Source organism: Danio rerio, chromosome 23 (genome assembly GCF_052040795.2).
Source record: "Danio rerio strain M-AB ecotype USA chromosome 23, GRCz13ab, whole genome shotgun sequence".
In the NCBI taxonomy this organism is placed as follows: domain Eukaryota; kingdom Metazoa; phylum Chordata; class Actinopteri; order Cypriniformes; family Danionidae; genus Danio; species Danio rerio.
This window is the reverse complement of record NC_141043.1, coordinates 19,576,356-19,601,076: the sequence shown is the minus strand read 5'-3', so window position 1 is coordinate 19,601,076 and position 24,721 is coordinate 19,576,356. Positions and strand designations below refer to the sequence as shown.

General features: G+C 34.6%; 1 protein-coding gene across 12 annotated transcripts in view; it reads right to left on the bottom strand.

The window, feature by feature from the left end:
* Positions 1–24,721, bottom strand: part of ntsr1 (neurotensin receptor 1 (high affinity)) — a 160,990-nt gene that overhangs the window by 45,419 nt on the left and 90,850 nt on the right. For 2 of the 12 annotated variants that reach the window (XR_015523367.1, XR_015523368.1), the window contains exons 4-5: positions 19,655–20,700; positions 18,759–19,050 (exon numbers count right to left, since the gene is read on the bottom strand). Coding sequence is in view for 3 of the 12 variants with exons in the window: in XM_087306781.1 (XP_087162907.1) it covers positions 20,451–20,700 (250 nt within the window). In the remaining 9 variants the exon portion in view is untranslated. Of the gene's footprint in view, positions 1–11,053; positions 15,150–16,076; positions 19,051–19,608; positions 20,701–24,721 lie in introns of those variants that run through there. The other 10 variants (XR_015523371.1, XR_015523366.1, XR_015523365.1 and 7 more) reach the window with 10 other exon arrangements.

The window sequence follows — 24,721 nt, the reverse complement described above, 5'->3', positions numbered from 1 at the left end:
AATTAAAACCTTTATTTTGGATGCAATTACATTATATTATCATTAAAATGTAATGACATAGTAATGTAATTGTTATAACATTGTAGTACCATTGATTTACTGTTGCAATAACTTTGTAATATGATTGTAATTCCTAATAACATAGTTTTTAAGAACATTGATGCAACATGGTAATGACATAATATTGTAATTACATTAGAGATGTATTATGTAATTACAAACTTTACTTACTGTGTCCATACATTTCAATTACTGTCATTACATTGGGATTACAGTGTAGTTATAGTCAAAATATCATTTATAAATGCCTTTTTTTGTGAGTACATATGTAATTGCAAACTTTTTTTTGGGATGTAATTACTATGCATCTACATTAAAATTACTATGCAATGGCATAGTAATTACATTGTTATAGCAGTGTAAATGCATTGAATTAACATTGTAATAGCATTGCTATTGCATCATAATAACATTAATAACATTGCTATAACATTGTACTGCCATTTATATAACAATGTAATTACATCAGAAATGTAATATGTAATTACAAACTTTTATCTTATGTGCAATAACTGTGTCACTACATTTTAACTACTTTGTCATTGCATAGTGAACACATTGTAGTTACATTCAAAATAATATTTATAAATAAAAACAATTCTGAGTACATATGTAATTACAAACTTATTTTGGGTGTAATTACTATGTCATTACATTATAAATAAAGCTTAATGGCATGATAATTACATTATTGTAACATCGCAATTATATTGTAGTAACATTGTACTTAAATTGTAATAGCATTGTTGTAACATTGCAATTATATCAGAGATGTGCTACATAATTACAAACTGAAGCATTCAGATTTCTGCCTTCCAATCTGTCTCATCATGGATCAACGTTTATCCTTGTCACATGTACTGTATCTCATTATCTTTATTAAATAAGATTGTTTGATTATTTAAATGAATATTTAACTTTAAATTGGTTTTAACTAATGAATAAGTTAACACACTGCTTAATATAAGAATGTTCAGTGCATTTGCCTGTCTTTTTATAACTATTTTCAGAAGCCACCAAACTAGGTCAGAGGTCACGGAGACCTTGAGTGGAACTGAGGGCTGAGGACTGGAATCAACTGTTTCTATTGTTGTTTTTATAAGTTAATACTATCTGAAATGTCAAATGATTGTGCTGTTTTTATGGTTAATTATTTTAAAGTGATTCTACTTTTTATTCAAGATAGAATTTGTGTAGTAAGGATATTGTAACTGCCAGATTTTTAACCAGTTTTGATTAAGACGGCTGAGAATACCCTCAGCCTTGGATGAGAAACAGATTATACTTTAAGTGTGTGTGTGTTCTATTTGATTGTGGATCTGTTTCACGGGTCTGGAGTCAGCTCTAAACAGTCTAGTGCATGTCTGACGTTTATGCTTAAGATATTGTTCAGAATTGTATGCACGAACCCCACGTGGAAATTTTCCTAGTTTATCTGTGTTTTAACCAATAGGTTAGAACAGTGGTTCCCAATCTTTTTCTTTGGGGCCCCCCCATGAACATATACAAACATTTCAGCCCCCCCACCATATAAATACACACACACGCACACACATATGTACTGTATATATTTATATATATATATATATATATATATATATATATATATATATATATATATATATATATATATATATATATATATATATATACATAGCGCGAATGAGCAAAATTATAATAATTATTTAAAGTTATTTATTGTAATTATTTTTACTATTATGTTGGAATTTTAACAGTATTTCGTCAAATATTTTTTCTTTTAGGCTTATTTGTTTTATTTTAGCTAGAATAAAAGCAGGTTTAAATATTTTGAAACCTATTTTAAGATCAATATTATTAGCCCCCTTAGGCAATATATATTTTTGATTGTCTGCAGAAGAAGGAAAGTTAATATTCAGCTAATATTCAGGAGGGCTAATAATTCTGATTTCAAGTGTATACATACAGTTATTTTTCACTCTGCAAAGGAAAGAGAAATGAATACAATAGAATAAAAATATGAAACAAACTGTGCTTTAAGCATCTTCACTGTAAGATAAACACTTTAGCTACAAAAATCCTTCAGCCAAGAGCAGAGAAACATTTTCTCGTTACGTTTGATTCATGATAATAAAAACAGGCGGCAGCAGGAATATTTCGCACTGTCTCTTTAATGGTTTCTCTTTCACGTCTTTTAATTCTAAACTCGTTTGTTTATTACACAAATGAGGGTTAATATAAATAATCACTAAACACCACGTTTTGACACCTATTTGACCATTAAAGCGCTCACGTTAAGATGACTTTAGATGTCTGTGCACCTCTGCTCGTCTCAGTGTGCGAATGAGAGCGAATGCTGACCGGCTGTGTGCTGCACACACACATAAGCATGTGGTCTTCCGCGCTTTTAAGAGCAACACGTGTACATACAGATGTTACTACTTCAATGTGTTCCTTGTGCCGCCATTCATACCGCGGCGACAGCGGTACTTGATGCGCCAGCAGCATTTGACCGCTGGGTGGCACTTTAACCACAGATATTCAGCTTTGCCTTTTCACAATGCTAAACAGACTGTTCTGTAGGCGTAGCTTACTGTATGTGATGTGATGTGTTTAATTAAAATATAATTTTAATTTAGTTTTTCTGGTAATAGACATGCTCTTACACTATACTATGCTGTAGAAAAGATACATGGTGAGAAGTCAAAAAGCAAATATAAGAATTAAGTTATTAGCCTTCAGTGCCCGATTAAATTGCGTTGGGGTGAAAATAATGTTTTGATTTCTTTGACTATCATGGCAATGTTATTATCTCAAATCTTAAACGTACGCATATGAAAAACAGCAAAATAATATATATTATCCTGCCGGTAGAGCACATCACCTCACAGTTGTGAACTTGCGATCACCTCAACTTACATTTAAAATTTGTTTACCTGTTTATTGTAAACTTTTTAAGTGCAAAGAGGATTCGTTTTGGAAAATAGAATTGAAGAAATGAAAGACAACTAAAGTGAAAGCATATTCAGTACAAATAAGTAGTCTTAAATAAATAAATAAATAAATAAATAAATAAAGCAGTCTTTTAGTCTAAATATAGAGAGATGTAGTTTGCTATTTTGATAGGACTAAGACAAGATATTTTCATTTATGTTTTTAATTTACGTTTTTATTTACATTTTCGTTGTTGATTATATTTTACTATCTCATTTTATGTTTCAATTATAGTACATAATAATAAACGAATAATGAAAATAAATAAAAAATGAAAATAGGACATAAATTAAGTCTGGCAGGTTTATTTTTAATAATTTAGTTTCAGTTCCGTTTTTTTTTTGTTTCAAAACGTCAATGTTCTGCTTTAAAGTATAACTGTTGTTTTGTTTTGTTTTTTTACTTAATGGCTCAGTAAGTTTTGTATTTTAATTTTATATTCAGTCACCTTGCATATGCGTGTGAAATATAATGCGCATAACCGCGGAAAAAGAAGAAAAGGCTGTCAGTTAAAGCTAATCAAAATTAGCTATATTAAAATACAGCATTTATGTTAATACAGAGTCAGGCAGAGTGTGAACAAACTCAAGGCTAAGATATGCGCTTGTTTTTTAATGCATTTAAAAATAAATGCTATATAAATAAATGTTTTTTTTACTTTTTTGTATGGTAAAGGACAATGCACATTATGTTATTGATGTAAACTTAGGCTAAAACTTACCATTGATAAACGTGACCTACCTCAAGCAGATCACTTAAAGTGTAATAAAAATAATGTTGCCGCAGGACATAAACGAAGTCCCGCAAGTTTATTTTTAATAATTTAGTTTCAGTACTATCAATTTTTTTTTTCTCAAAACATCAATAGCACCTTCAATAATCTAAACATTAAAGATGGACCGCAAGATGTGTTGAGTGGCTATATGTGGTGAAGAACGATGGCAAAGCTAAGTGTGATTATTGTAATAAACTAATAAGTTATAAAGCAGAGAGTCCCGACCAACAGGACTGACTTAGCATATGCGGTTGGCTCATTCTTCACGAATATAGAATTAAAATAATGGCGCGTTAGGTTCATTGTGCATCCCGCAGGTGCAACCAACAAGAGTTGTGCATTTTAGTTTAACTTTTTTGCGCGTTATAAGCAGCTCGGTGTTAGTTTTTAATTAAATATATCGAGCCGAAACTAAGCAGCGCATTCTCTCCGCCTCCTCCTTAATAACCAGCGGGACACGCTACTGAAGCAGGAGAGACACTCCGACGTTCATAATCTTAGCTGATGTGTCGGAGTCGAAAGAATATATCAAAAAGGAATGTTCTTTTTACAGTGCAGATATGTTTAATCTTTTTTTCCATGTCATTTCTCTTCAGCAAATTATATTTTTAAAGCTGCTTGATTCTTTTAAAACCGAAAGCAGAGCCCGTCAATTGGTGTTTTTTCATAAGATACTCCTTTATTAATGTTTTATTTTATGAGTGTCTTTAATGTGCTTTTTAATAGTTTTATTTTATTCAAAGCAGCGCCTAAAAGCGAATTTATCCTCAAATCGTGGCATGAGAGCGATGTCATGGCGCATATATTGCCTTTTTTTTCTGATCTTTTTGCATAAAGGTTTTAATCAAAAGACAGGTAATTTAATTACTTTCGATGTGCTAAAATATTTGTTAAATAAATGTTATTTAAAAAAGGCATATGCAATGTGCTCTGACGGGTAAAATCAGATTCTTTCTCTCTTTCAAGTTCAAAGCAAATTTGAATGCCAAAGGATTTTAGATATGCATATACAAGACTGTATGTAGTATATTAACATCAACAAATTAATAAAATAAGTAGCAAATGAGAAATAAATGACAGACAAGTTGATAAAAACAGACATTATCTCTAAAAGTTATCAGAATTGCAAGATTAAAACAGCTGAATATAGGCCTAAAATAAATCTAGAAAGCTTGCGCACGGATATTTATTCTTTTTTTTTTTTCGAATAACGAACAATTTCAACCACGGGGAGATACCAACAGCTTGATTTGCAGTATTTTCTAACATGTTAGAAGAGGGCAGCGGACATGGCTGCCGGTGGGGAAGCGGCTGTGCCCTCAGCAGACGGAGCTGCATATCCTAACTAAATAGTGCACTAAATACTCCGAGACAGGCACGTGCACACATAGGGCTCAACCTGTGCAGTGCACATGCCCTTTGGATAGAAAGTGCCCTTCCAAAATGATCAAAAGTGCCCCCGCGACGCGGTCGGTCCCGCCCTTCAGTAGGCGCGCGACAATACCGCGTCAACACCGCTCTTCAGTAAGTTCAGACTTCGCAAGTTTGATCAAGGCTCTTCTTCTCAGTTTGATATGGAAAACATAACGAGGACACGCGTCAATCTTCACAGGGAACAGTGTACTTTATAACTTCATTCACATCACCCTGGCTACGTTGTTTCACTTTCTCAACAATAAAATGTAAACATGATATAAGGAACTGCCTATTTTTATTTTAATATTAACAACTAAACAGACAGCAGAAATGTTGAGGCGCCGTGCTGCATTATGAGCGTCATCTTCACTGTGTGGACATTTAACAAAACGGAGCCGATAACAACTGCCTCCTTTCAATTTCAGTGAAAATACGAAACATACCCTCTCTTTTGCTGAATATCAGTTTTAATAATCGATAATGGCCATTATAAAAGTATAACATACAATAAGTTTATACATTATAGGAAATAAAGGCAAGCGATGAATGTACGTGCTTACATTAATCATTAACTTATCTTTGCGCTCAGCCAAAACACGTTACCTGAGAACAAGTAATAGATTCCAATGACCAAAGTCAGGGAATATGTCGTTAGATAAAGACAACAAGATGAATGAAATATCACGTTTAATAAATATAGCGAGATTAGATCCAGCGGGAGATGCTTGATGAGAAGTCCGACTAGCAGAGCTCTCATCTGGGTAGATGGGCTCCAGCGATTGCCAAAGTGTGTGTGTGGTCACGTGATGTGCGTTTTCAGCGTTTTGGTGTGGACGGAGAGCAGTTCAGAAACGCTGGGTAAAACGCGAGTGTGGACGCGGATCGTTTTCATTCTAAAACACTGTTTTAAAACTAAAACGCACTAGTGTAAACGGGGCCTTAGGCTATTCTATCGTGATGACACCATAAAAGGACTTCAATGCATTGATATAGGTAATAGGGATACAATGAAAAGCCGATTTCACTATTGACCCTGTTTTTATTCATTGACGGCTTCCCAACGCCGCAATTCTGTTGCGCGAAAAAAAGCTGCTGCAAATAAGCAAATTTATGACAATACACATTTAATAGTTTCATGAAAGTAGTAGCTGGTGTGCTTCATCTGCGTGATTCTGATTTGACATTCTTCTGCTAAACTTGCTCTGTGTTGAGATGTAAATGGGCTGTGCTCTTTGCTATTGAGGCTATAGACATCAAGGTGTAAATGAGCTATAGTTCTCTTAGCAACTTTCAATTTTGAGGTGGGGGAAGTGGGAAGAGGCAATTCAAATGTACCATCTCTAAAAAATAAAAAGGCCGCTTACGCGGCATTTGTGTTTAAAGATTATTACCTTATTTTTATTTTATTATTATTAATTTATTCATTCATTCTTCATTCATTTTCTTTTCGGTTTAGTCCCTTTATTAGTCTGTGATCGCCACAGCGGAATGAACCGTCAACTTATCCAGCATATGTTTTACGCAGTGGATGGCAGAAGGGCCAGCTGGGGCTTCGGGACGGAGTGAAAGGAAAGGCGGAATTTGCCCCGAGTCTGGGAAAGATGGCTTGCCGTAATTACACTAGTTTTCCTATCGCACACATGCGCCAAAATAAACAAATAAATAAAAAAGGGAAAGAAAACATCTAGCCTTGAGGTCTTTTTGCTTATAATCGCCCTTATGTTTCCGTTTTAAATGTAAGGCTGTTGCATAAAATAATACAATTTTAATTTATAAGTTACTTTGCTGCATCCCCCTTGATGTTTCAATAACGCATAATAATCTACACACCATATTAAAGACACAGCAGACATAAAGGTTGTGTGTGAGAGCCCGAGCAAAAAAGGATCAGAAATTAATAACGCACGCACAGGAAAAAAGGCAATTATGCAACACATGACATGCATCGCTCTCAATTGACGGGCACTGCTTTCTGTTTTAACATAATCAAGCAGCTTAAAAATAATTTGATGAAGAGAAATGACAGGAAAAAAGTAATAAAAAAATAAAAAGATTAAACGTATCGGGACTGTTAAAAGAACATTCCTCTTTAATATATTCTTTCGACTCAGATACATCAGCTAAGATTATGAATGACGGAGTAGGCTATCTCTCCTGCTTGCTTCAGCAGCGTGTGTCCAGCTGGTTATGAACGAGGAGGCGGAGAGAATGGGCTGTTTAGTTTCGGCTTGATATAAAAACTAACACCGAACTGCTTATAACGCTCAAAAAGTTAAACTAAAATGCACAACCCTTGTTGGTTGCACCCGCAAGTTGTGTTATGTATATTTGTGGCTGTGAAGTTTATTTATATATATATATATATATATATATATATATATATATATATATATATATATATATATATATATATATATATATATATATATTGAGATACTGAGCCATTACAAGTAAAAAAAACAACAACAACAAAAAACTAAAATTTTACTTTAAAGAAGAACAGACGTTTTGAGGAAAAAAACTGAACAGAACTGGAACTAAATTATTAAAACTAAACTTGCAGGACTTCGTTTATGTCCTGCGGCAACTTTATTTTTATAACACTTTTTTTTTGCCCCGAGTCTGGGAAAGATGGCTTGCCGTCATTACACCGATCGCACACGAGTTACATGCGTCAAACACATACATACATAAATACATAAATACATAAATAAATAAATAAATAAATAAATAAATAAATAAAGGAAAGAAAACATCTAACCTTATAGGCTGAGGTCTTTTTGCTTATAATCGCCCTTATGTTTCCGTTTTAAAGGCTGTTGCATAATACAATTTTAATTTATAAGTGACTTTGTTGCGTCCCCTTGATGTTTCAATAACGCATAATAATCTATACACCATATTAAAGACAACAGAAAGACATAAATCTTTACAAATTACCTGTCCCCTTTTGTAGACTCAAAACAAGTGTCAAATCTTGAAAAAATTGCCTAAGCCATATTAAAATATAATTTAAAGAATTACATTATCGGATAAAACCGCATTAAATAAATAAACCAATATAAAACAAGCAAAAGCAAGCTATAACAGTTTAGGTATAGGTCTATGTAGCCTACATAAATGAAACGTTAAAGTCAAATTAAACTTTCATTTTACAAGATTTTTTTTTTTTAAGATTTTAGATATTTTCTAAAAACAATAAACACCAGAGAAGGTTTAAATATTTATATAGTGTGTACGATGATAATAATTAAATCGTTCAAACAGAGCATTTTTTTGGGGAGAGTGAAAGCAGAATGCGACCTTTTGATGAATTAGCTCTAACCTTTGACAGTTTTTTTTTCTTTCCGCGGTTATGCGCGCATTATATTTCAAATGCATATGCAAGGTGACTGAAATTGAAATTAAAATACAAAACATACTGGGCCATTAAGTAAAAAAACAAAACAACAGAAAAAAAAAGAGAAAAAAAGAAAAAAAGAGAACTTTAAAGAGAACATTGTTGTTTTGAAACAAAAAAATAACTGAAAACTATTAAAAATAAACCTGCGAGATATGTCCTGCGGCAAAATTATTTTATGAAGCAGTATTCAACTTAAGCTCTTTAGACCATGCGCCTGACCGTTTCTTAGTGTTTCACCACAAGGCCTATTTTTATTATTTTTCATTATTTGTTTATTATTATGTACAATAATTGTGACATAAAATTAAATAGTAAAATATAATTAACAACGAAAATGTAAATAAAAAGGTAAATTAAAACATAAATGAAAAGGTCTTGTGTTAGTCCTACCAAAATAGCAAACACTGAAAATCTCTTTACATTTAGGCTAAAAGACTGCTTTAATTTTTTAATTTAGGCATACTTAGAATATTTGTACTGAATGTTTGTGCTTTCATATTAGTTGTCTTTAACTTCTTCAATTCTATTTTTCAAAAAGAATCCTCTTTGCACTTAAAAAGTTTAGAATAACAATAAATCGTGTTAACAAATTTTAAATGAATAATAAAGGAATTATAATGCTTTGACTTATTGTTTAATCTCATTTACAAGCACAATAGCATATTTAAGGCTGCTGTGTGGGCTATTTCTGTCGGTTCGCATCCCGTCCCTTTGCGCCCCCTGGCGGCTCATTCACAAACTGCGGTCATACACTAAAAACAAAGCGGCTCCTATTTCAAACGGCGGCGGTATATGACGCGGCGGTAATAGTCACTTTGAACTCTCACCTACTGTACATATATGATGCATATAATCGTTTATCTTGATTAATGCTTTTTTATGATCGTTTGAAATCGAAATCGGATTTTCGATTAATTGTACAGCCCTATATAATAGTGGAGCATTTTCATGCCTTTTTCTACCTCAACACTTATCCTCTCCCGCGCCCCCCTTGTGAACTCTGGCATCCCCCTTAGGGGGGCACGAACCCCAGGTTGGGAACCAGTGGGTTAGAACACCTAAATGTATGAAGCAGTTAATGACGTTATGTGAGAGAATAATTGTTATTGATTTGTGATTGTAAGGAGAGCGGCCTATAAACTCATTTGTTGAAGCTGGCTTCTGCTGATGAAACTGCAAACTATCTTCAATAAACTTTATTTATTTATTTGAATCTCTGACTCCGGCTCTTCTTCATCTGACAGACTGGTTATTCTTTGGGTCAAACTGTTTAAATCCCTACAAAACTTATCTTGTGTGCAGTTACTGTGTCACAACGTAATTCATTCATTCCTTTTCTTGTCAGCTTAGTTCTTTTATTATTCCAGGGTCGCCACAGCTGAATGAACCGCCAATTTATCCAGCACGTTTTTACACAGCGGCTGCCCTTCCAGCCGCAACCCATCTCAGGGAAACATCCACACACTCATTCATACACACACTCATACACTACGGACAATTTAGCCTACCCAATTCACCTGTACCACCTCTTTGGACTGTGGGGGAAACCAGAGAACCCGGAGGAAACCCACACAAACACAGGAAGGAAGGTGCAAACTCCACACAGAAACTGAGGCGAGCTGAGCCGAGGTTCGAACCAGCGACCTTCTTGATGTAAGGCAACAGCACTACCTACTGCGCCACTACGTCGCCTACATTGTAATCACTTTGGAATAAAGTTGAGAAGAAACACAATTTGTAAATTGTATAGGTACAGTAAGAAAAAGCTATAGATGTTTTCTAAATTGTGCAAGCTTAATAAAACATTTTATAAAAGATCAAAAATAATCTGTGCATACACTTCCCCTGCACTCAAATGTACCAGAGAGGAAGAAAAAAAAATATTGAGATGCATTCAAACTCCAGATGTAATCAGGAATGTGTCATCCATTACATATGATGTTATCAATCAAAATGCATTTTAATACCCAGTGTACAGTAAACAGGGCCAAATGTTCAATCAATTTTCAATGTCATGTCATCATTAAATGTTGCATGCATTTCATCTTCCTCAGTAGTTTGCTTTCCTGTACAAATATCTAAAGATTATCAAATCAAAATATTATGTTTTCAATTTACACTAAAAAGCAAAGCATCTATAAAGATAACCACTTCACTGTAGTAGAAGGAATACTATAATAATAGTAAATGGTTTAAGAAAAATATCCATGTTACAGTGTTTTGAAGCAGAGCTGTTAAAAATGTATGCTAAATGAAACAGTGATGGAGATCATTTCAAAGATGTATTTAAAACTTTTTGCCAATACAACTGATTGTGTGCAATATGATCACTGTTTACATTTAGAGAACATATTGATTTGTGTTCCCTGACTCATTATGCTTTGTTTTAAACATCTCACACAGATAATTTCAAGAACAAGAACAAATTGAGTCACAAGAGGAACAATTACATTTTTATTCACTTATTTGCAAAACATAAACTCGTTGAATTTCAGTGGATTGAAATGGAAAACCAGAAATATATGAAACATCACAATCTCAGTAAACAATTAAAGTGTGAAGCATAAGAAATAGTTTCAATCAGTTTTCAAAATTATTCCACATTAAAATGTATGACAAAAGATTAGAAAGTAATTAAACACAACAACATCAGCACATATATACACTATCAAAATCCAGTATTAACTGTAATACATCTTTATTTAAACATCAACTACATTGATTCAGTCACATTGTTTTTCATGGGTTCTGAACTCATTCATGTAATTTATGACACAATGAGCATGGAGGCACTGTCTAAAAACGTAAATCTGATTACTACTGACCTAAAGCACAATAAAGTCAGCTTAGCATCATAAAAACTAGTTACAGTTGTAGCCTTACTTCAGGCTCACATTGAAACAGTATCGACTAAAGGCAACAACGATAAATTGAAAATTACAATATAGTGATAGCGACAAAGATCAAGATCATCCAAAGAAAATAAGTCACATGTACCAGACCTCATGGCAGTCATTTCTCAGAAAAACCCCAGGGAGCCGTCAAACAAACATTTAGACCGTTCTTACTGTTTTGGTCCTGTTTTCTCCTACAGCCTCGGCAGGTGGTCTCTCATAGCGGTCACTTTCTTATTTTCTTCTATTAATGTTGCTCACTCTGCCCTGGCCATCAAAACCGCATGTTCCTTCCATTCAGTGTATTTGAACACACCGTTCTACATGTCTCCTCAAGTGCTCAGCATCCTCCCTGCTGTGTTTATCCAATGTGTGTGTGTTTTTTTTTAGAGTACACTCAAAGTCGTTGTGTGGATTTAATCAAGACGGTATAAAAATGTTGTCAAGATCATATAAATTGACCTCAATAATAAAATTTTAGTAACCAAAAAAATTTATAAAATAAAAAGATTTTACATGGAGTAGTTTGATTCTTTCACTTAATTAATGGCAGGTATAGACCATTTGAGGGATGTAAACATTATCAATGGTCTTAACGTATTTTCTGTTTCACATTTTTAAAATTTTTATAGCTTCTGAGAATTCAAAAAAGGGCCATACTGTATATTGATAAACAATGTTATAATAGCTGTTATAATGTTAAGTTATGATTGAATTGCCTCTTGTTACAGCTATGAAAAAGTTTGACAGCAAGCAAGAACTTTTCATTGGCCAATGACATCACCACAATGAAATGGTCTACATACTATGCAATTTCAAGCCTGATTTTAACTCTCTGATTCCGATATTCTGGATATTGCTGATAAAAGCTGTCAAATCTATACTCATACATGAGTGATTATTGCACCAAAGTGAATTTCCAAAGTCAAAGTCCAAATGATGACAGAAGTACAGACATGATGCCGCTAAAAGTATCTGGATTGGTTTGCGATTTAGAGTGTTTCGGTGTAAAAGTTTTTATTTTTATTTTTTTAACTCATTATTAATCTTATGTCACCAAGTCACTAGTTGAGTTTGACTTTATGTGGTGCTGTAAATACCCATCGGAAGATGACTTGAAGCAGTTCATGTATAGTCAGAAATGTAAGCTAATTCGCTACAGAAATTTGGCCAAATTTAGAAGGAGCAAATCGCACCAAATCACTGTATGGAAATATTATGATGGCACTCCAAGAGCAGCCAGTTTGGTAACACTTTACTTTCATGGTCCATTTGAATATTAGTACACTGTCTGCTTAATATCTGTTGATACTGCTTCTTCAACAGACATTTAACTGAATATAAGTGACTATGCAAGTACATGTCAACTTACACTAACCCTAACCTTAACCCCAACTCTAAAGCAGGTCTCTAAAGCTCAGCGTTGCGCCACGCAGCACCATGCATTTCAGAATTCTAAGCATAGGTTTCTATCAGAGTACACACACCGGCGCCGCAAGTCGAGGCTCTCCGCGGCACCCAGCCATGACTCAGGACACTGTTCATATTTCTGCTGCGCCACAGAGCGCCATCTGATTAGTTTAATTTTAAATAGCATGCAAATGTGCGTGTCTGGTGTGCGATACTTTAAATTGTCATGTGCGCGCTGTGTTAGGGCGCCGAGCGGCACATCCGGTGTGTGACGCCCTTAACAGTCTACTTGTAATTAAATGAAATTAATTGGTATGTAGATGAAATGCAACTTAAATTCAACCAACGGACCAGTTTTGTCCGCCAGTTTTTTCAAAGCAGTTTCAGGAGCTTTGATGACAGCTATTTTACAATTGGCCAGATTCACCTCATGGCAGCAAAAAAATTGTTGGGTTTATTTGACAAGTTCAGTCCCACTAATGCTCAAAAACAGAAAAAAACAAACAAGGTTTCATGCCTTCTCCATTTTCATCTTGCAAATTCTGTTTATTAATCCATTTAACGCATTTTGTTGATTATAAGTTACATTGGAACTACATACCAAACCATTAGAGTAATAGTAGACTGTAAAGTTAGAGCAAGGGTGGGCAAACTCTGTCCAGGAGAGCCAGTGTTGACATGTACAAGCAAAGTTTTTAATAGTCAGTTGAATGTCTGTTGCTGGAGCAGTGTATCAGTAGTTATTAAGCAGAGACCATCTGCTAATGCTCGAATGAGAATTAATTAACATGTAGTTAGTTGACATTGTAATATAACTTATAGTCAAGATATTGTTTAAAAAGCCCATCAAAATAAAGTGTTCCCATATTTTACACAATAATCACATTTTTTGTTTAATGAATTGGCTTATATAGGCTATATTGTGTGATGGGTTGTGCCATAAGCTGTCTACTTTGTTTGTGTGTATGTGGTATTTTGCATTGACATCTTATTATGGAAAATCAGCTATAGCAGTACACCGTGAACTGGAGAGCTTCCTCGCCTTAATCATTTTCTCTTTTAAGGCACAAAAGAATAGCAGTGGTGCAAACTCACATTTCCTATTTTTCTTTGGCTTTCCTTCAGTATTATCAAATTTCATTATCCACATCATTTCCACAGACCCTCTATCTATAATTCTAGCCCACTCTCTCTCTAAATGATTCCCCATGACGTATGAGTATGCCTGATGTAAGGTTCAGCTCAAGCTCAGCTTCTCAGAGATGAACTGAAAATGTACTGTGTGTTGCTTCTTCAGTAACCTTCAGCGACATATAAACCTTTTTCTTGGCTGCTGCATGGAGGGCGCCATAGCGACCAGTGTTTTCCGGTTGAACGTTTAGAACTTCCCTTTACAGAGTTTACAACTGGTAATTTCTTCAGTAAACTGGTAATGAAACTTGTAATGAAACTGGTAATGAAACTTAACAAGTATATAAGTCATGCAATTTACAAAAAAAACAATAAAAGTCTGTTACTGATACTCTTCTGGCTGATTTGCATGTTCATTCTAATCGCGAACCATTTGTTTTATTTAGTGTGTTGTGTAGTATTTACCCCAGTTTGTGTTTTTCTGTCATGTCAAAATGTCACTTTATTTTCACTTTGTCACAGTTATTAAATCAATGTGTTAGTGGGACATTGCAGTAGGCTTTGTGTGTGTGTCAAACATTTTGGTGAATTACATTTGTTTGGGTTGGTTATATATTTGAAAGACTGAAAATGTTGAGTTTAGAGATGACGAGGCTGCATTTAAACTGCAGAAGATGCCGTCTGATAACGAGAGAAAAGTGCCTCACAGCAGCTGTTTTATATCCTATTAGATCACATTTTTTTAAATAACCAGTCCAGGAGGTGGTGCTGATTGACAATCTAACTATCATTTAAAGCTGTCCTAATGTGACTGTTTACATGCGTCAGCTGCCTACTTGAAGTTTTTAGCATTCTCATTTTGCGTTCTAAGAAAAACGTCTATAGTCTCGACCAGGATTCAATGGAAAAATATTTCTGCACATTTAATATTATGTTTCCTCTCATTCAGCACATTCAAAGTGAAATGTCAAGTTATTGGATAGACTTTTTTTGTGTGCGTGAATGGGGTTTGAAATGTTTTGAGCCACATCGACCACTTCCAGAGCTACTTGACTGTGGCTCTCCTGGACTGAACTCGTCAACTTGTCTGGATAAAGGAGAGATGAGGAAAGAGAAGGAAGAATGAAGAGACAAAGGTTGAGTTTTTCAAGATTTGGCTTCCTTAAATATATGTATTTGACTCTGCCAAACTTATTTTTATTCATATAGTCATGAGCCCTACAGACAATTACACACTCTCCAGATTATTCAGCTTTCTCCTCTGCCTCCCACCTCCTTAACTGCTGATGATTTCATTAATTCATTTACTCACAAAACTTCAATCAACAGTAGTCAGTTCTCAACTTCACACATTCAGAAAAACTTGGGGCCAAATACAATTCATCGAATAGCCCCTATCATCTTTTACTTTCAGCTCAACACACAACTTGTCCTCTCGTCCCCTAACACCTTTTGTTAGCCATTACCCCACTCTTATACCAGAAGTCACACATGTTATCAACACATCTCTCATGGTTGTTGCTGTGTAGGAAAAACCTTCAAGCAGGCCCTGAAAATTAGTTTAGCAGAATATTGCTCCGGTGGTGCAAATGGTCAGTGTACTGTACTTATGAAACAGTACAAAGCAATGCTAAGGTCATAAGTTTGAGCCTCATCTGGAATATATTATTTGAAATTAGGAGAGGTAGTAATTGCAAAACATTATAACTGGTAAATTGTATAGATTAATCATTGAATGGCCATCAATAAATGGGAACATTGGGAAACCTTTTTTTGAAGAATTCAAGGATGCATTAACAGGGAAAAGCTGAAATACAAGTTATTGCAACAAAGTTGCAACATGTGGCACTTACAACACAGTACACAGAAAAGCAATGCAGAGTTTGTGAGTTCCCATCTGAAGTATGTTTCTTAAGCAATAGTTCCTTTCCAGAATGACTGGTCTATTATTATTATTATTATTATTATTATTATTATTATTATTATTATTATTATTATTTATTTATTTTCTTTTATATAGAGGTCAATGATGGAATTTTCATTCTGAAAGTGAAACATCCCTGTAGGAGACATAATTGCTAAATTCTCCTGTGGAAAACCTAGACCAAACCTTCAGCAGCAGCTCCTATATCCATTCACAGACAACAATCATTTCTCTACGCACTGGCAAGTGGGGGTGAATTTAACTGTCCACCCAGCAAGATTTTCCAGCACTAAAACCTCCACAGTGGCAGACTCTGCTCTATTGACCTCATTGACTGTATAGTCCTTCTTTTTCCTAGGTTTTAAAAATAATAAAACAAAGTTTAGTGTTTGGGGAGGAAGGAGGGAGCAATGGGGAAACAATAAACAACTATAAGGAGGACAGAAGGTCTTCTCCTGTCATCCTCAGCCATTGCTACTCTTATCCTTCTGCAGCTCATTTGTGGGATTCAGGAATGGTGTAGCAGTAGCACACCATGACAAATAGTAACACAAGCGCCACCAATCCTCACCTCTCCATCTGCCTTGCTCCACTCATCACAATTAGATTAAAATCAGAAAAGTGCTACACATATGCCCGCCCATAGACCCTTCTCAAGAGTAGCCAAATTAAGTCCTGGAAAGCCCCATTCTTGCTTAGTTTTTTCTGTCCTAAAGCCCTGTTCAAACTGCACAGTTTTCTGTAAGAAGTAGGGTTAGGTGTAAGGTTTGGGTAGCGCAATAGAAAATACAGTTTTTACAGTATTAAAACAATGAAAACCTGTGTGTGTGTGTGTGTTCTCTGAACAAATGATGTGCCAGCAAGAGGTGCTTCTGGAGTTGCAAAAGTGGTTTCTCAATAGTCCCTTTCAAACATTGATACTGATAAATATCCCGAAAAAATATTCCCGAATAATAAAAAAAAAAGCAGACAAGGACGTTGTGGACTTTTTTTGGGTAAAAGACCATTCACACATCCATTCCAAAATACTGGTAAATTCTGACATCATTAACCAGAAATTACCTCTAAACGGTTGCGCTTGTATTTGTAAACATAGAAGGGGTCAGGCTTTTGTTGATGATTGATGGTACATAACATGTGTGTGTGTGTTGGCGCTCGCAGGCTGCTTCATGTTCACATATGTCAAGCAACTAATGCAGAGCTTAAAGGTAAACAATCAGCAGTTTATTATAAGCATTTTAGGTAACACTTTAGAATAATTATCCGTTATAACTAGTTAATAGTCCATTAATAAATTGTTAGGTAATGAGTTATAAATTACTTGTTAAATAAAAGGTAAAAGCTTGTTAATTATTTATAACTGGACCTTATAGATAGCCAATAGATAACTTACAAACTGTTAGTTAGCAAGTTATAAATGATTTGTTACTGTATTTTAATGATTTATAACTATACCTAACAAATTAGTAATAGTTCATCAACAAGCTGTTGGTAAATTACTTACCAAAGACTTGTTAAGTATCAGTTAATAGTTTTTTTTATATGTTATTAGGACGTTATTCTAAAGTTACAACTATTCTTCAAATATTAACTGTTAGTAAATGAGGAGATTTGCAACTATAGAATAACGTCCCAATAACATACATAAGCTAATAACTAACACTTAACTAATATATTAACTCACACTTTTTCTTACCAGTGAAACTTTTTAGAACAGCAAATAGATGGAACAAGTTCAAGCTACAGATTTAATTTGATGTGATACAAATAAATTTTATGTGATATTTAAAATATAACATTTTTGTACCTTAATCTTGTTCCACTTATAGGCTTATCTGTGTACTGTATATTACCAAGAAACTTCTCAGATGAAATGTTGATCATTGTGTTTAATGTATAGAAATACACCTAATGACTCATTACATGACAGAACAGTAGAATACAACAATACAAACCCATGAGGTTTGGGCACTTATTGTTCTAAACATGAAAACAAAATCAGTAAAAAAAATTATTTTATTAGAAAAAGTTCTACAAAAGTTTCACTGGTGTAATTAGATGGTAAAGAAACTATGAATAACTGATCTGTAAACTTTTATTTAACAAGTCATCTATAACCCGTTAACTAACAGTTTATTAAAGGTCGATTAACTAGTTATAACGGATAGTTATTCTAAAGTGTTATCGCGTTTTATAACATTTTTTTTCCACAGTTGGCATTAAGAAGGAACAAAGAAACGTTATCTGACTAACATCTAGCAACTGTGTATGGAAAGTTTTCCAAAGGCTTTTATTTTCGTAAACTGCACATGTGAATGTGTCTGACTGTTCTGATTGGTTGGAGTAGACATCTCATGTCAGAATGTTCTAATCGGGAACACGCTCTTTCCGGAAATTTTCCTTCTGCATTCACAAAGCGCAGCATTCTGGCAAATTACCGGTAATGTTATTTCTTTTACTTCTCTTACTTCATTTTAATTGAAATTTCTCTTTCTGAAAAATTGCCAGAACGAATTTACTGATATTTTAAAAAAAGGCAAGTTCACACATGATCCCTTTCCGGAAAATTGCCAGTAAATTTCCAGAAAGGTCTGTATGTGTGAAAGGGGCTAATGACTGTAAACAAGACAGCCCTACGCTCACAAACCGTAATACTACTTAAAATAAAAAATTACACAATCAGCCACAATCAGTCACATAAAGTTTCCCATATTCCATTGTGAATGACAACATAAGTGATTTGATAGTTTACATGATAATTCCAGTACTCACCAGGCTTTTTATTCTGTCCTAGTGATCCCTTGATGACACAATACATGCAACCGTACTATTGCGATAACTCCACAAAGATTTCCATTTCATGTCCACCTAGCAACATAGTCCTCTGTCTTCCTTGCCATTGTAAAAGTTGTGTACCAAAAGATATTCTGTGATCCTATTGGTCAACATCACTCATGTGATGGACCCCGCTGTTGATGACAGGAAAAAAGTACGCGCTAGACTTGCGGCTTTGGTGTTATGAAGCATTGAAGACATGGCAGCAGTTGTCATTCACTATGGCAACCTACACAAGAAGAAACAGTTGAATTTGTTGTTTATAACAAACCTACTTCAAGCAAATTGTGCTGAAACTGAGAATTGTCTATTCTACAATGATCAAAAACTCTTTTGTCTGTTACTTTCTAATTTTTAGTACGGTGTACTGTATTTGAGTAAGGTTGAATGGAATGCTACAGTAATGGCTTCCCAAGAACAAACTTGCATATTATCTGCCCTTAACAACATCAAGGAAGTGGTCAAAGTGGACAAATGAATTGGATTAATCCACAAGGTGTAGATTAGAATATGTATCAATGCATCTTAAAATGCATGTGTAAAAAGACTTAAGTGGTTCTTCTGCATTTAAAAACACATTAAACCTTCTCCTAGACCTAAGCGATAATGATAACAAGGATTTGGCTGGCTTCTGCAAGTCTTTATGCTCTTTTATGATGACTCATGCCTCACAGATATCCTATCCAAGCAGTCAAATATGTGCAATTCTGTAGCAGATGAGCAACCAACTAATATTTTAAGCAAGAATAAACATATAATAATAAACACAACAGAAATATTTGTAGGCAATAGTATTGTGCAAGCAACATGAAGTGTATCTATCATAATCTTACCCCATAAGATCTGTGAAGAGAAAAGAGGCACTTTTCCCTCAAATGAATGTTAATGCTATCTGAAGACTCTCTTTTCTCTCTCTGCAAACGGCAGAACATGGCAGTGTTTAAATGCAGCTGCTTTAGATTTAATGAGTCAGTTATGCTCGTCATCCCGTAGAGCATTTTTCTCCAATTTGCACACAAGAGCGCTGCTTTTTGTGTGTGTAGACTGTTGCTAAGGCGATGGAATAGTGACAATTTCTCCGTGCATTGTGAGCTAGAATCCCTTCTTTGGCAACATAGCAGCCTCTGCTGTGAAAGTCCCTGGTGTGCGCCATTGAATGAAATAAAATTCATAAAAGAGAACGTCCTTGTGTTCACAGTCATTCCACTCTTGGCAAATTACATAAGGTGGATATAAAGATTCTGTGTACTCAACAACAACTGTCTGAAGTCTTTTCGCTTTACCCCCTCAATTATTTTACCTCTTTTCACTCTTTTAGCTGTACAGCATTATTATATTTTGTTTTTTGAATGTGAAACGATGGATTTACATTTTTTTTGTATTTGCATTCTCTCTGTATATTGTACATTGTTTTCTGTGCATATTTTGTGCTACATTTTCTCCCATAAATACCGTAAGTGTCTGGTGTCAGTTCTGCAATGCTTAACAGCTCAGTATGTTGATTCAGTAGCACAAACATAAAAAAACAAATCTTGTAATAATAACTCAATATGAAAGCATGCTTCGCCTCAGTGGCCTCTCCTTGGCTGGGTGAAATCGTGGAATGGAATGACTGAATCTTGACAGCCTTCAGTAAATGGTTTCTTTGATGACATTGGTGGAAAAGGTCTGGTTGCTGCAGATGCTGATAGAGTGTCTGGTAAGAACGCGCTTCTGCTTCTTATGGCGGCATGGCAGGATTAGGTAGCGAAGCGTGGAAAAAAAAATTTGCCTGTAGTTTGCTGAGACGAGGTTGTAGAGGATGGGGTTGATAGCCGAGCTGACATAGAAGAGCACATTGGTGACCATGTAGAAGTAGTGGTAGAAATCGTAGAGAGCACTGTTGAAGAGAAGAAAGAAATTTGATAGATTTGTTCAGATTTGAACCCTAAAGCATCCTAGAGGACAATTTTAGACAAATATATATAGATCATGTCCACTTGTTTACAGTTTTTCTCTGTGGCTTTGGTGCATTTCTCACAACACTATTTACATTTGCACAACAGTTAATGCATTTCTCAAAACAATTAGTGCACATCATAGTAGCAGTTTCTCATTCCTTTCGACAAATTGTGCTTTTGGACATGCATCAATTGCCTTCATACAGCTCTCTGCTGTTTTATAACATTATCATTTTCGTATTTCATCTCAGTCAAAATTAACTAAACTTGTGAATGCTTAATAATCATTACATGTAAAACTAATAGTCCTCATTTAATTACATAAGTCATTGCATATCAAAATGTTAAAAATCTAAATCTGTCAAGCATATATTTTTTAAAAATGTTTAAATCTTTATTTTTTTCCTGAAAATGTCTACTAAATTGAACAGTTTCAGGACTGATTTACAGACCGGTGTATTTTGTAGGTTCAGTTCCAATATGTACTGCAATATTGTTTACAGTTGTGCACGGCTCTACCCAAAGAGAGTTTATGCAGTAAAAATTGTGATAATATTCAGTGTCCACTGTTAAAAATTGTCCCGTTAAAAAACGATAAACTACTGGCAGCTGCAGTTGCCAGCAATGAACTGTTATTTTACAGTATGTTCCTGTAAAAATACATGGACTACATTGAAATAGACAATACACAAGTGAACCCATTTTGCTCACTGAAAGCAATTGCCTTAAATTGGTCAACTGCTGAATGAGTTTATGAAGTATTGTGCTATATATGCTTAGAAGCATACTTATAATGATACCTTATTTTAGTCAATTAGAAAAGTTCTGTTTAACTCAAATGTCTTAAATTTCACATCAACACACATACATGTAAAGTTGGAATTAACACAGAGAGATTCTTACTGCATCAGCAACTAAACAGCCACTGCCTTTAAATAAAGAAACATGCAGAATAACATCAGCAGCTCATTGTTCATCTTTAACTCATACACTGGCTCTACTCTCCTCTACAACGGTGACACACTGAAAAAATTTGCTTCAGGTTTTTACAGTAAAATACTGTTTTTTTCCTTGATTTAACGGTAAACTACTGGCAGCTGTGGTTGCCAGCACTCTACTGTTTTTTTACAGTCTACCTCCGTAGTTTAAATTAACAGTATATTACTTTTAAAATACATTTTTAAACTGTGTTTTTACCTCTTACACCTTTAACCCTTTAAACCCCAGAGCATAAACTTCAGTTTTAATTGAAGTGTCCACACTACTGAGTGTTCAAGAAACATGTAGCATAGCTAAAGTAAATTAATTAATTAAATGACTATTTAAATGATAATTGAGGATTAGCGTAAACAAATGAAGTAATACTGAAGAGAAAAAACAAAAACTACAACTTTAGTCACAGCTTTGTAATGAAATAACCTAAAGGTCAACAAATGATTAAATAATTAAAATTATCAGCAGATGATTAAACATCTCCACAAACATCATCACTAGCTACACTTATTACTAAAACATGTATTTTTGCATAACATCTCCTAAAGTTCTTCTTGTGAGTAAGTTTAACATTTTACGTCACCATCATGGAGAAGAGTTTGCTTTAGTTGGTCTCTTAGCCCTGACATTTTTATCATTAATATATTTTGGTCTTTGTCATAACTAAACTGTTTTGTATGTTATTTCTTAACTGTAAAGTAATTATGTAGGTATCTTATCTGTTTCTACTTATTAATTGAATTAATATCTGCATCTAAGAATAAAAACTATTGCATGAGGCCCTTCATCCAGATCTATACCAAAACATTTATCAGACCAAGTTTTAGACAAACAGATTTATCTATCGATTGACTTTAAAACTTTATTGCTATAATATAAGCGTTTTGTAAACTCTGTAATACAGCAGATGGAGAGACTAAATTAATGAGTTCAAGGGTAAAGAGTCCAACTGAACCAGCCCCTTACTCCATTACGGTGACACAAAAAAACACCTACATTTCTGTTGGATCTCAAAGAGCATGGTATGGAAGTCAAAGCAGTCAGTAATAAGTGTGATTGCTGTTGTTTGTGGAGTTGTTTAATGATCCTCTGCTGAGACTGAAGGTGTTTTATTTTACTTGATTTGATTTAATGCTGTAACTCAAGTCACTGTTTTTGTTTCTTGTTTTCTTCCTTCAGTGGTTGTGATTATTAACAGTAGGTGTTCATCAGTGGCTGAATTCACTCATTAGTCTTCATTAACTCTGTCAGGTGAACTATATTAGTAAACTAGTGTATGGAATAGTGAACAAGGGCACAAAGTGTGATTTCAAACACAGACTTTAAAGACGTCGAATCTGGGGCCTGTTTCAGAAAGGAGGTTAAGTGATAACTCAGAATATTTTAACCCTGAAATGAGGGAAACTCTGGGTTTTCAGTTTCAAAATGGCAGGTTTGTTAAACTGAAAAAATCAGGGTAAGTCAAGCCTGTTTCTGAAAGAAAGGTAACTTTAACTCAAAGTCAGTTACCAAGGTAACTTACTCTGTGAATCTAACCTGGTCCGGAGCAGGTTTTATTCTCTAAACTCTGAGTTTCTGTTGGTCTCCTCCCCTTTTTTTAAAGATGAGGCGTATTTCTCGCCTAGCCTTACGTTTCCACACACCTATTTTAAAGCTCATTTTCGAGATGCCTATAAAAACGATTGATGGAAACGTCATGATTCACATAACTTTTGAAAATACGCATAATAAAACATGTGCATAACTGAGTAGGTTAAACTTTTATTTGATAAGATGCACATAAACTACTAAGTGCACTTAACAAATTACAGTATGTACATTAAAAAAAGGTTTGTTAGAGATGATGATAAAAATGTGTGTGAATGGACAAACCAGCAGACTGAGCACACTGCAGAACATCTTAAATGTTGTTTTAGTCATTCTAAAATGCCTAAACTGTTTCAGTATTAGTGTATATTATTAATTACCTCCGAGCGTCTGGAGCGTGTCAATACTTAAAATTAAAAATTACGCATTAACTTGAGCAGCTGTTTTCTCACGCTAATTGTCTCTGTTTTACTGATGGCTGCTTCTTTTTAAATATATCCGCTCATATTTGCTATAACTTTGCATGAGCAGATCAAGTTCAGCTGGAGAAAGAAATGGTGATCTCTTTTTTTAAGATGTTGCCATAGTCACTCGTAATATCTACGCTCCATTGATAATGCCTTTTTATAGTCACGGTGTGCGCTCTTAACTCTGAGTTGGTCTACTCAAAGTTGATTGACCCAGCTCTGTTCAGCTGTACTGAAACCGAAAACTCTGAGTTTTTAATCTCTCTGTAAATCGACTCAGAGTTCAAGTTTAAGTGAAGTTTAGTTTTAAACTAATTTCGAGAGAAGCATGTGCTCATGATTTACCCAGCTGGTCCACATTAACTAATTATGATCCTCCAATCAAAGGATCCCAAACCACTATATATATCCTCATTTCCTTTCTACAACTATCTTCGTCTGGAAGAAAGCTTACTGCTTCTAAAAAGCTTTAGCTCTAAAAGCTTTTACAGCATTGCACTTTTTAGCCCATCAATATGGAAATAACCAACAATATCTACAACTGCAACCAGAGCCCTGCTCTCCCTGAGACTTCAGCCACTGCAATGAAGCCAAACTCTCACCGCTCTTCGCGGTCCACCTGTGGTAACGTAGTATGCTTTAAGGGGAAACTTCTCTCTTTAAGGAGAAACTACTCTCCAAAAGACTAAATATTTCTTATGTCTTTAGAAAAGCAAGACTCTCATAAATAAAAAAAAAAATAATTTAAACCATTTTAAAGACACAAACACTATGGACAACGTCCTCCTATAATCTGTAAACAAGCAGAGATTATAACAAACCAAATAAACCCACCTTTCAAGCTTGCTGTCTGTTCACAGGTCCATAACATTTTAACAGCCTGGCTGATTTGACTGCAAGGATCAAAGCAATC